At 40.9% G+C, this 13293-nt stretch overlaps 1 protein-coding gene across 1 annotated transcript in view; it reads left to right on the top strand.

The window, feature by feature from the left end:
• Nucleotides 1-13293, top strand: part of LOC139716122 (uncharacterized) — a 106701-nt gene that overhangs the window by 66787 nt on the left and 26621 nt on the right. Inside the window, exons 69-82 of the mRNA XM_071627678.1 lie at nt 644-758; nt 1229-1446; nt 2043-2360; nt 3075-3241; nt 3779-3938; nt 4591-4777; nt 5948-6180; nt 6744-6977; nt 7491-7637; nt 8249-8674; nt 10877-11197; nt 11454-11568; nt 12162-12379; nt 12924-13241. Of these exons, the coding sequence (XP_071483779.1) occupies nt 644-758; nt 1229-1446; nt 2043-2360; nt 3075-3241; nt 3779-3938; nt 4591-4777; nt 5948-6180; nt 6744-6977; nt 7491-7637; nt 8249-8674; nt 10877-11197; nt 11454-11568; nt 12162-12379; nt 12924-13241 (3177 nt within the window). The remainder of the gene's footprint in view (nt 1-643; nt 759-1228; nt 1447-2042; nt 2361-3074; nt 3242-3778; nt 3939-4590; nt 4778-5947; nt 6181-6743; nt 6978-7490; nt 7638-8248; nt 8675-10876; nt 11198-11453; nt 11569-12161; nt 12380-12923; nt 13242-13293) is intronic.

The raw sequence follows: 13293 nt of genomic DNA, 5'->3' as shown, positions 1-13293 counted from the left end.
TACTACTAATAATAACAAAAGCAACAACAAACAAACAAACAAACACAAGAACAACAATAAAAGCATCAACATCAAGAAAAATACAATTTTGTCATCGAGCAAGCAGAAGTGGCAATTTGGAATGCCCCTGCACAGTTGTATGCGCAAATGTGTTTTACATTGTACAATCTCTGTGTCATCATTGAAGACAGTTGGATATTGTTGGGATTGTATGTGAGCATGATATGAGAATTACTCAATAATACATTGTGTATAGCATGCAAAATGATTAAACTTCACTTACTTGACTGGAATTCAGATGCACGTTTTGGTTTGCCATATCTTCTCTGTAATTCACACACAGTGTATGGACAACTGTTAGATGTATATTGAATATGCATGATTGTATTTTGTCAAACAATATGAAAATAGTTCTGTGGAGAGTCAAAATTCTTAGGCGAGCAATAAAAATGCAATTTTTCTTTCATCCTTTTTTTTTCTTTGTTTTTAGCAGCTTTAATTGCAAATACTTTGTATTTCAACTTAGCAAGAATGGAGTAAACTCATTTGCGATTAAACTCATCATACAATTTGTATGATTGTACTACTGCAGCCGCCACTGACACTGACCTCTCCTTCATTTCCTTCTCTTGTGATCTTTTAGAATCTGCGCAATGATGTGGTGCAGCACTTGAGCGACGTGGAGAAGGTCAGTGACACCGCAGAAGACCTTTCGGCCGTTCACCCCGAAGTCCAAAGGGACGTCACCCAACAATCCGGTAAGAAGGAGTCGACACTCCTCCTCCATCATGTGCAGCACAAGAAGTTTTGCAATTTAGAAGACAATAATGTAGTACTGAATAGAGTTACAATCACTACAAAATTACAATTGGCTTTGTGATGTGTTGATTGTATCTGTGTGGTGCACTTTCGGCATTTTCAAAGACACATTTAGAAATTTGTGTCGTTCAGAAATGGAATATGAAAGAAAATTTCATAGTGGTTATTAAGGCAGATACATGTATGAAGGCCCAGGTTTTACTCACAAGAATGTGCAAAGATACAGGTATCTTTTAATACACTGTACACTGTACACTATATACTGTATGTAAGTCTCCCCTTCTTGTGTAAAAAGAGATACAATGTATTATAAGTAATTTAACATCACATATTTATTAAATACCAGAATAAGCACAAAGTTTTCACACTACAGTAATTTACTCTTGACGAAATAAACTTTAATGTGCAGACGACATCAATGCCCGCTACCGCGCTCTCGAGGGCAAGATCGACGACCGCCTGGCGGCACTTCGACGAGCCCTGAGCCAGTCGCAAGGAGTACAGGAGAACCTCGACATGCTCCTACGCTGGCTGGACAAGGCGGAGCGGGATTGCTACAATATGGAGAAAGGCACGCTGATCAGCCTCCAGAAGGAACCACTCCTCGAGAATGTGGAGTCCCAGCAGGTCAGATTTTGTGTTGGATTATGATTGGATTGGATTAATATTGAATTGGATTGGATTAGGATTGGATTGACATTAGATGAGGATTGGATTGACATTAGATAAGGATTGGATTGAAATTTTATTGGATGTTGGATTCATATTGAATTGACATTGGATTGAGATTGGATTAGATCGCAATTGGATGAGATTGAGATCAGCTTGAGATTGGATTGGATCGAGGTTGGATGAGATTGAAATTGGATTGAGATTACATGCATCAATGTGAATAAGAGTAGTTTTAATTTCGAAGCGAGTTGATTTGATGGGCATTGAGGTTGAAAAAATTGGTTGCCTTTGTTTGGAGTTGGGTTGGGTTAGAATGGATTTGGGTCGAACAAAATTGATTTTGGATAGGATCGATTGCATTGGATCAGACTTGATGGATGGATTGCATTTAACTAGATTAAATTGTTGATGAAAATTAATTTGAGGTTGTGCATGTGAGAAAGGAATAAACAGAGTGACATAGTAGTTATTAAAGGCATAGAGATGATGAAAGAAGACATGCAAATAAAAAGACAATGAAATCACAGATTAGTTGCCCTTGTCTCCCACAGATCCTTCAGAAGGACATTGTCGCCCACCAACCCGACATCGACGCCATCAACGACGCCGCCACCCAGCTCATCCAGACCAGCGAGCCGCAGGAGGCCAAGATCATCCGTGACAAGCTGGCCGAGGTCAATGACCGCTACCAGAAGGTCGGCGATGCCACTGCCCGCCACGGAGATGTGCTCGACGGCCTGGTCGACAGGGTGAACGACTTCGAGGACCGCGTCGACAGACTGGAGGAATGGGAACTGCCGCTGATCAAGACGCTGAACGCCAGGGAAACTGGACAACTGGAGATGCCTCAACTCATCAAGAAACTCAAGGTTTGCTGGGTGCAACATCTTGTTTCTTCATAGGCATACAAGTTGTAGCCTGCAGCACACTGATTGGTTGAACATCCAATTTGAAATGCATAATGAGCCTCCAGCGAGTCAACTTTGGTTGTATTTACAAGGTTGTATAACAAAATTGTATGGAGAAGTATGGTGTAATCTGATGCAGTCTTTTTAATCAAATTAACAGCATTGGCATTGACAGACAGACTAGATACATGTATGCACAGTTAAACCTGTACATGTACATATTGTAGGTGGTGATGAGAGTATTGATTGTGACGGCCATGGCAGTGATGGTGATGATGATGATGATGATGATGATGATGAGTATTTTGTATGACTACTAGTATCTTAGAAATGATGATTGTTGCTTTAATTGCAGAAAAAGAAAAGAAAATCTGTTTGGGGTGCTGTACAGGTTCCATCAATAAATCCCAAAACAAAAAAAAAATAACAATAGCAATAACAGTCTACAAAGTAGCTCCAAGTACACAACTGTACATGTACTTTCAGTGATTATGCATTAAATAGTATGTAATCACTTTCAAATGGGATTACAATTGTTTCTTCATTTTCATTCTTTGCTTCTTTATTTTTGTTGCACTTTTTATTCTGATGCCAATTCACATAACCTTCTCAAAGTGTACTCTGTTGCATTTCAGCTTGTCCTAACAAAGTTACTTTATTTTCCTTCTCCGACAGGATGCTCAGCAGCAGGTGGATGGGCAGCGCCCCGCCCTGAAACAGGTACTACAGATGGGAGAACAGCTGATCAAGGAGCCGAGAGCCAACGACACGTCACATGTTAAGGGCATCCTGGCCAACGTCCATCTCAACTGGGCCACGCTGGAGGATAGTCTGGCACAGCGGTGAGTGAGAGAGGAGGCACAAACAAAAGGAAAACACAAACAAACAAAAGAAAAGCCCATACAAACAAATAGGCACAAACAAACCAGATAAAACACAAACAAACCAAAGAAAAATGTAAACAATGTAAAAAACACACAAACAAATCAAAGAAAAAAATGGAAACAAACAAACGAAAAACACAATCCAACCAAAGAAAGTGTAAACAAACAAAAATGCCAATGAACAAAGGAAAATGCAAACAAACAGAAGACAAATGAAAACAGAATGAAACAACAAACAAGATATAATGGAAAAGAAGATGTTTCTCTTTTCATACCATCTGTTTAGTATCTTACACTGTATATGGAAGTAATGTGTGTTTTCACATTTCACGTTTAGAATCTTGTAGAAGAAAGACCCTTGCTCAGCCATTTTGATAAAAAGAAAATCATATGTTTTATCATATAACAGCAAACTTGATCATTATCTGAACTTGGGCCAAATTGAAGGGAACTCAATTATCATATGTATGCACACTACATCTTGTCATTCTACAGCATGAAGCAGGTAGACGACCTCCAAGCGGCCAGCCAAAAGTACAACGGTCAGCACAAGGACACAACCTTCTGGCTGGACGGCATGGAGAGGAGAGTGGACCAGGCGCGGCCAAACATCAGGGACAGGGCGGCCATCCAGGCCAGCCTTAGAGAACTGAAGGTGAGCAGGAAGAAAATGACCGATCGATAGATTAATGCTTTCTGTATCTTCTGCTTCGTTAAAAAGCATGCGACGTACGTGTATAAAGTCAACGTACATCCCAAAGTCTTAAATTGTGGCTGTACATAATTTGGTCATGTACACTGTATATTTTCAAGATCCAGGATTGATATAAAAAAAAACCAGTCCATTAAGATTAGGGGAACCCTTGTGGTAGCCCTTCCTAATGACATGGGCCAATCTACATGTACATGTATATATTGAAAAAATAGTTCAAAGGAAATCATTATGGTATTTGTTAGGGCATTTTTGTATTGTACAGAGAGAGAATTAGATGGATTTTTTTTTTTTTCCAAACACTTGTTGCAATGTTGTAAATTTCAATATGGTGAACAACAAAGCAATTTAAAGCATATTGCATGTGTTATAAAGTACCAAGAGTCACTGTGTCTATTAATAAATTCTAATTTTTACAGGTAGATGTGCAAATATATTGTACATGCCACTGTGAGTGTACAGTGTATATTCATAAAACAGGTTGCAGTGAGGCTACTCGTAGACATACAGTGTATATACACCATGTATATGGGATACTAGGTGTATGCGTTGCTAAAGGCTGGTTTTTATGTTCTGCTATTTTTCTTGGTACTAGCCATTCCTGGAAGAGGTTGATGCCTACGAGCCCAACATCACCACCCTGAACCGCACCGGAGACTCCCTGGATGCCCTCAAGAGAGGCGTGGCCCAGCCGGTGCCCTGCAAACCCCTCTACCGGTCCACCCAGCTGGGTCTGGAAGCGGTGCCCGCATCTCGGGTGGAGTCAGAGCCCCACGTTGATGGTGAGCATTCTGATTAACCTTTTGAGTGTTTTTGAATGTTGACTGGCACAGAAAACCCTCTGTCCAAAGTCCCCGGCACACAAAGGGGTAATTCCCTAGCCCATTCTTAGAAAGCTCTTTAGAATTGAGTATATGAATATAAGAACGACCCAAGTCCATGGAAGACTATTTCGAGTAAACTAAAAAAAACTTCAAATCTTTTTTATTTGTCCAATAATATTCTATTTAACTGTGATGGGAAGACAACATTATATATACATATTAGAACATACAAAGGGTATATTATTATGACAATTAACATTTACATTAATTGTGGAGAGGCCATTTTGTGTGGTGGACTTGAGTAGTTCTGTGATTCATATGGACTTGGGTCGTTCTTTGATTCATATACATGATATTCTGCTATAGAGATGAGAGAAGGATGAGAGAGGGCGCTATAATATGAATGTAAGAATGACCCAAGTCCTTCATTCTTACATTAATATAATATTTAACTCATTCATTTCAGGCACTTCCGGGGGTAATTAGGATTTATCATTATACACAAAATGAGTCCATGCATAAGCTACAATTTCCCATGTCAAACTGAATTTGACAAAAAATTGGACTTGGGTCGTTCTTATATTCAGGTCTTCAATTGCAAAGTCATTATAATGATAATGGTTACTATGGCAGCATCTGGACAACAGCTAATCAGCTGTTGGTATATTGAAGTTTTTGCTTCCATCACGAATGGTGTCAAGAGGACCATTGTCGCTGGTAAAAATTGTAGCTGTTGAGCTAACATGTATTTCATAAACTCGTTTGCAGATTTAACAAATAGGGCCAGCACATCTAGCTTTGTTTCCATTGACTTGACATTTCAAATCAAATCAAATCAAATATAATTTCCGATTTGACTTGAGAATCTCATAACTTTTCACTCCTTTGGGAGAATTGCCCATAATTATTCAATACAAAAAGTATGATCGCCGATCTGCCAATTTGATACCAGAACTATCTTTGTGAATTTGTCTTTGAATGAAAACTTCCCATAGTTCTTCATGTAGCATGTATTCCCTCTTCAGTAGCAATATGAGGTCATAGAGTTCACCTTGGTAGATGCTGGAGTTCATCCATGGTCGATCTCAATTCATCCCTCACTTTCTTTGGTGTCACTGCCATCTCTAGATGACACTCCGGTCCAGCGTGAGCTCGATGATGTCAACCGTCGCTACGCCGACCTGCGCAAGCGCCTGGTCGACTGCCTGGATGAGCTGCATGTGGCCGAACGTTGCCACGAGGAGACGGACAACGCCCAGCTGACCCTTGACTGGGTAGAGGCCACTCAGACCAAGCTTGACCAGTGCAAGCCCAAGAGCCAAGCCATTGAACCCCTCCGTGAGGAGATTGAAGTCTTCAAGGTAACAGGATACAAAATATGTTTGATACTGATGTGAATATATCATATTTTTTGTAAGCATAATTATTGAGGTTGTATTTGATCCCTGCTTGCAGTAGCAGTAAAACAAGAATTGAAAAAAAACAAACAAACTTGAAATGTGAAAGCCTTGCTGTAGATTTTTTTTAAAGACTAATGTTAAATTTTGTTATGTTATACAGTTATTCCAAATTGAATACCTTTGTTTTGCCATCGTTTGAATGGAAGTGAATGGATGCTGTGAGAAAAAAAAAATCAAGAAGCTGTTTTTACAAACTCCAAAGATCTCAATTTTTATTTGTTCATTTTATGTGGGGGGGAGGGGGGATTGGGTGGTAAAATGTGTGGAACATGGTACAGCATACATGTATCTGTTCTTCAACTGCCCACACGTTTACAAGTATATTTGTCTTTGGATATTTGTCCTTCTATTAATTTTTATACAGATTTCATCAGGGGGATTTTTACATTTGTATACAATGATATAAAACGCTACATTAACAGTGCAGTAGCACTAACATTATTCTTTTTTTTTGTGATATGTAGACTCTACAGACAGAGGTCCAAGCCAAGCAGCCACAGATCAGCGACACGGTCAGCTCGGCGGAGCACTTCAAGCGCGGCTTCCGCGACAAGCTGACCGACGACCAACGCAAGCCACTAGAGGAGAAAGTGGACAAACTGAAGGTACGCTACGACCAGGTCTACAACAACTCCAACGACTGGCTGAGGGACGCCTCACAGACACTGGATGACCTAGTGAAAGAGGAGGAGGAGAGGGTGAGTGGAAGGTTTTTCTGCCCAGTATGTAGTCCCATGTACTGTCCTTGGTGTAAGCTGATCTTTAACGTGGCCCCTTTCCGTCAGATGTTCAGACAAGTCCATTGTCTCAATAGATGTGGTCTGAAGATAAGAAATTCCGGTCATTAAATCATCGCGATGCAGACTGTTAACTAGTAACATTCAAATTGCTTTCTTTACTATTAAAAATGTACACTTGTACCATTTCAATTTCTTTCTCAATGAGTGAAAACTTACACTCATCACGTTCTAATTACTTTGTTGACACATGAAAATTTACACTTCTTTAATGATCAATTTACTGAACAATGCGTGATATCATTGATCACACCCAAACCAAATATAAAAAAGTATACATTGCACAAACTTGTATGTATTGTAACATATTATAACTCGGTATACAGTATACTTATTTTGTTCTGTATCAAAGAAGAGTTATTTCATGCTGCTGAAAAGAAATCAACTTGTGAACATCCTCTTCTGTTGCTATAGAAACGCATCGACACCCTCCTCCGGGAGAAGCTGACAGCCATGCTTGAACTTCTGGACTGGGTCAGCGAGGCTGAGCAGGCCCTTGGGTCTGAGCAGCCCCAGAGTGACCAGTCCGGACCCCTCGGACAACAGGTGGACAGTCATAAGGTAAGCAGGGCCATGGACAATTGTATTACAATGATTAAAATTTTGTACGAGAAGAGATTACATGGTACATGCATGACTCCGAGATACTTTTCTGATCAACATACAATGTGTTGTTGGATACCTATTCATACAAAAAAAATTGTAGCATCAGGACGTTTTGAATATGATTAACATTTTCTATATTTTTCTCTCTTTGTGGTTAATAATATTGCTTTGTTCCCCTGCATATGTACACTCACAATATGTACATATTCTTTGTAAAACTTCACACACTCCGCGGGTTGTAAGTTACCTTGCTGTCCATTAACTTAAGCTTTATATAGTAATGAAGTAAGAATGTCACAGTCTTTTGTTATAGTATAGTGCTGGTTCCAAACAAGATATCCGTGCACCATGCTGTGGACAAATGATGGGAACTGAATTCAAGCATTATTATCAACCAATGTGTTTGCAAATATTCAGGCTACAATAAGTTGCTTATACCCAGTTTCGGTAGTGACGAATGGCTATAACGTCATACTTTGCTAGTCTTTGAGAGCCCTTCACATTATGTTTGTCGTGCTTTTGCATTTCATTGAGATATTCTTGTTTATCCCATATCTTGAAAAAAGGTGCTGCACGAGGACATCTTGTCGCGTCAGCAGCCGGTGGCCCGCAGCGCCCAGGACGTGGCGCAGTTCCTGCAGCAGTACGGCGACCGCATCGCGCCGGAGAGCGCCTCCAAGCTGCGGGCGGGCAGCGATGACCTGCAGGGCCGCTTCGACGCCGTCCTCAACCAGTCCTACATCCGCACCAACCAGCTGGCGCCTGCCCTCGAGGAGGTGAAGAAGTTTGAGGTGGAGACTGACGAGCTGGAGACGTTCCTGGGCCGGTCCGAGCAGCGCGTGGGTGACCTCGCGGCCAATGTCGGTCTGGACTACGCCACGCTGAAGGCGCAGCTGGACGAGCACCGCGGCATCACCGAGGACATCAACGACCAGAAGGGCGACCGCAAGTTCATCAACAAGACAGGTGCTGCCTTCCAGGACCAAGCCAAGGTGAGTGTAGAAAGTACTTTTTACCACACATATACTGTACATACAATGCGAATCATCAGAAATCATCAGAAACCATATGATCGTGGAATGATCATTTTTACATTTTCGCAGATATGCATTCTCCAGATGCTAGGCTTTAAATTGATATATGATTTGCTTTACTAATATTTCATCGCAAGGAAAATGTGAAAATTAAAGTCATGAAACTTGTTAAGTTACAATGTATGAGAAGTTGGATTTTGGCACGGGTTTCTTTCTTTTTACGATCTCCCAATTTGATATGTGGATGTGATAAAGTGCCACATTGTAAGCTTACATTTACCAATATGAGAGATTCCCACAGGCAAATACAATGTACACAAGTATTGATATTGGAAGATATTAGCAAGTGTTTCCTACTGACATCTGTCAATGTTTGATGATGTCGTGAAAAAAAAAAATATTAAAGTGTACTTCTTTGTAACAATTTACCTCACCTAGAATTAAGATTAAAAGTTTATTCATGCAATGTGTAGGGGTAAAACATCCTGATAAGCATTGAAGTGTGTGTACCAATCATCAAAATAGTGATAAGTGAAATATCCCTGCCAGCTTCAAAACAACAATAATATTTCTATAGCTCTTTACGGCAGAGAAGCAACATCTTCTTTCTGTTGTTCACGTTGAAGTGCATTACTTTGTAAATTTGCTGTCACAAACTAGATAATTTTGTATCCTTGTTAAAAGCTGTTTCCTCATTCTTTTTTTTTTCCATTTTGCTATCTTGCAGAATATGGGGGAACTGACAATGGTATTCAAATACAATAATTACATTAGTTGTTATCATTGTGACTTAGTGTTGCTTCATTTCTTCTCATTTTCTTGTTGGGAGTGAGCATGATATCAGTTAAGTGAAGAGGGTGATGATTGTAATGATATTTGACTATTTTATCATACAACTGAAGATGCATGAAATTGATGTGTCTTGCTGTACATGTACATGTGTATGTCCACAGCTATTTGCATGCCAGGAAGAAATTCAACTACCACAACTATTATTGTGCCTTTACCTTGATACACACTCAGTGTGAACACACTGTCTAAAATACCTGTCAGTAAACACAAACTTATCAATGACTGGCCCTGGGATTTATAGAAATCTGATAGTGTAGTGCCAGATGTATTTGTGGAATTTTTCATGCCAAATTATGCATGAATGTGTGAATTTCATTGTGTCAGTATAGCATTGCTTGTGAATGTTTCAAAAGTTTTCTTATCGAGCTCTCTGTTCATGTTTTTTGTTTTTTGTTTTTTGTTGTTTTTTTTTTTTGGGGGGGGGGGGGGGTAAGTGGGGTGTTCTTTTGCTTGTGCAGTGTGTGTATATTCCATGCCTTGGAATGCTGTGGTGAAAACCAAACCAAATAAACATTGGCAGGAAAGGGGGGGGGGGGGAGTAGTGGTAATGTTATGGGTATTTGTTTACAAGTAGGTTTCCCCAAAAGTGTTTTGTAGTCAGTTGTGTTCTAATAAGTTTACATACTCAGTCTCTGTACATGTGCAAGAGTGTACATACAAAGTGTACAGTCATGTACAATGTAGTTTGACATCTGGCAAATTGGGTAATGCAGTGTTAGTTCCACAATATGTTTTTGATGAAAATACAGCAGTACCCTTGCCAATCGCTGTCTTGTACATATCTATGGGCATGTTGCTTATCCTGTGTTAGTGGAAGGTGTACAACTGTACACCACAAGTCGTGCAAATTGTACTATAAATTTTCATTGTGTTGTATGAAGCATGTTCACTGTTTACATTCCATTTCGTCTGTCAGGTATCATGACATCACTGTGCAGTGTGTTGCATGTTTCTTGAAAAAGAAGGTGTATCATGGACTGTAGAGTTACTCCTGAAAAAGTCAGATTTAGTTTTGTACAATGACCACTACAACACACAAGAACATATATACAATATAAATTATAGATTTTATGAATTTTAATAGCTGTGGTCACTTTGTGTATTGCTCGATGAAAATCAAACTTGAAGGTTTACATTGCAGTGACTTTAGTCTCCCACCTAAAAAATGTGTATATAAATGTAGGATTTCCCCTGTACTTGCATGCATGACATGTTTTCTGGTATTCTTCCCCATTGCTATGCCATAAAACAAGACAAGTTTGTTTGAATAAATAAACATTCTGAGCACAATTATGTTGAACTATGCAGGCCTATCGGGAGACGCTCGCAGACTTCCGCAACACCGCCCTCCCGCGCACGTTCACGCGCAACTTCCAGGAGAACCCCGAGCCCGACGTGATGCGCAACCGCATCTCTACCATCAACGACCGCATGGACACGCTTAAGACCGAGTCTACCGCCCTCGGCGAGCGCCTCCACGACCTTGTCACCCGGCACGAGAACTACAACAGTGCCGTGGACGGCTTCAACGGGTGGTGTGGCGACGCCGAGCGCAAGCTGGCTTCCCTGGAGAAGGAGCCGATTGGCACGGAACCGGTCTCAATCATGAAGCAGATTGACCGGGTGAAGGTATGCCTTGATCCCAACAGTCTTGAGTTTTGATGAGCGATCCATCTGTATATGTGAACTCAAAGAAACAAAGGACAAAACAAAACATGGCTAGCATGAATGAACATGAGGAATGTAGAAAGAAAGAAAATAAAATGTACTTACATGTATTCATGAGAATTTTTTGAACTGGCACATAATGACACAAAATTACTAATACTAGTAAGTACTAATTACAGTACTAATTACTGTTTCCTCTTCTCCGTTTCTGTGGAAGGACTTCAACGATGACGTCATCTCCCACGGCCGTGACTTGGAGAGGATCAAGTCAACGGGAGCCGAGCTCGTCGACGCCCAGCCTGAACTCAAGCCGGAGGTCAATGACACCACTGGTGAGTAGTTTTTGCTAAATGGCGATTGTACTTGTGATAGTCTCCGATGACAGTGGGTTGTAAATTGATTGTTGTGCATAATTAGGATAATACTGCGAGCAATTTTCCTCTGCTTTATTGTACATGGCCATGATTTATGTACCGTAGGAGATTTTAGACAAAGAGCTTTTAATCTCTGTCTTGGTAGTCTAGCATAGAACCAAAAACCTGCATCAATCTGTGGACATTAGCCAGAAGAAAAAAAAAAGATGTTATCTCATTTTGTTTTAAGTGGTTGATACTTTTATCACACAGTAATACTGTAGTTTTATAGTTTGGATTTTCTTTTTTTCCAAAGCACTGTCTGTTGATATTATCTAGTCAGATTTCAGTAGATGTTTTAAAAATATATCAGATTTTGATGAATAAACACAAGTGTGGCAGGTTTGACTAAAAGGCAGGAATACCAAAATTGTGACTCAAGGGCACTTGCAAATCGACTCATCACTCCTTCTGAATGTTGTCAACATTGTTAGAGTGGCACTCAATCATGGTCATCCTCGTTTTTTGTTATCACCACTTTCCCTCAATATTCTTTCCTGCTTCCACCCTAGATGAGAGCGATGCACGCTACCAGGCACTCCTGGCCCGCATCGCTGACCTCCTCAACAAGTTGAATGGCGCCCTCGCAAATGCCCAGGGCCTCCACGGCTCCCTGGACGCCCTCTTGCGCTGGCTGGACCAGGCCGAGCGCGACGTCACCAAGATGGACCGCGGCACTGTCATCGTCGCCAAGAAGGAGCCACTGCAGAGCAACGTGGAGGAACAGATGGTGAGTTGAGAGGAGGATGGGGAGGAGGAATATGTTACCATGGTTACATGGCAGTAGCATAGATGACAGTCAAATTATAAGTCTCGAATATCATCTGTGGGCATTGGAGCATATCAGCAAATAAATCATAACTGTTCTTATGAGCCGCTGCATAGCAATGTTTAGGAACAGGTGTTGAGTTGAGAGGAGGAGGAGAAGGAATATGTCACCATGGTTATATCATCTTTAGGCATCAGAGCATGATGGCATGCACATATAAATCATAACTGTTCCAGTGACTTCTGGTATAATCTCATTCTTTTCTGTGAGTACTGCACAGTTGTCAGATCTTTGATCTTTGATCTTTTGGTTCATCACAGTTGTCAGATCTTTGATGACATTGTCAAATTGTGCGCTAAAAGTAGGATCTCATGTAATCTCCCATGTTAGTTTTAATATACACAGTGTATCATTATGTGGCTCAGATTGAACAAGTACAAAGCATATAGAAATATATTAAAACAATGGTATTAAATTTTTCTACATCTTGATCTGTCGTATGTAGGTCATCAACAGCGACATTGTCAGCCACAAGCCCGCTGTGGAGGCGGTCGTCAAGGCGGCTGAAGATGTCCTCCTGAACAGCGAGCCGGAGGAAGCCCGCAACATCCAGGCCAAGGTGGACTCCATCCAGCAGCGCTACGCCGTGATCGACGACGTCACGCAGGTGCACGGCGATGAGCTGCACAAGCTTGGTGGCAAGCTGTCCGACTTCGAGCGGGAGGTTGACCGGCTGGAGGACTTTGTGATCCCCGGGCTGGAGACCCTCGAGGCCAGAGACCTGATGAGAACTGACATGAACCAGCTCAACAAGAAACTCAATGTGAGTGATCTCTTAAATGATATTTTGTTCTGTTCTTTGTCTTGACTCATTT

This window comes from Diadema antillarum, unplaced genomic scaffold (assembly GCF_040938485.1).
Source record: "Diadema antillarum isolate AM-2024a unplaced genomic scaffold, OU_Dant_1.0 scf00000061, whole genome shotgun sequence".
Taxonomy (NCBI): domain Eukaryota; kingdom Metazoa; phylum Echinodermata; class Echinoidea; order Diadematoida; family Diadematidae; genus Diadema; species Diadema antillarum.
This window is presented reverse-complemented; position numbering and strand designations above follow the sequence as displayed.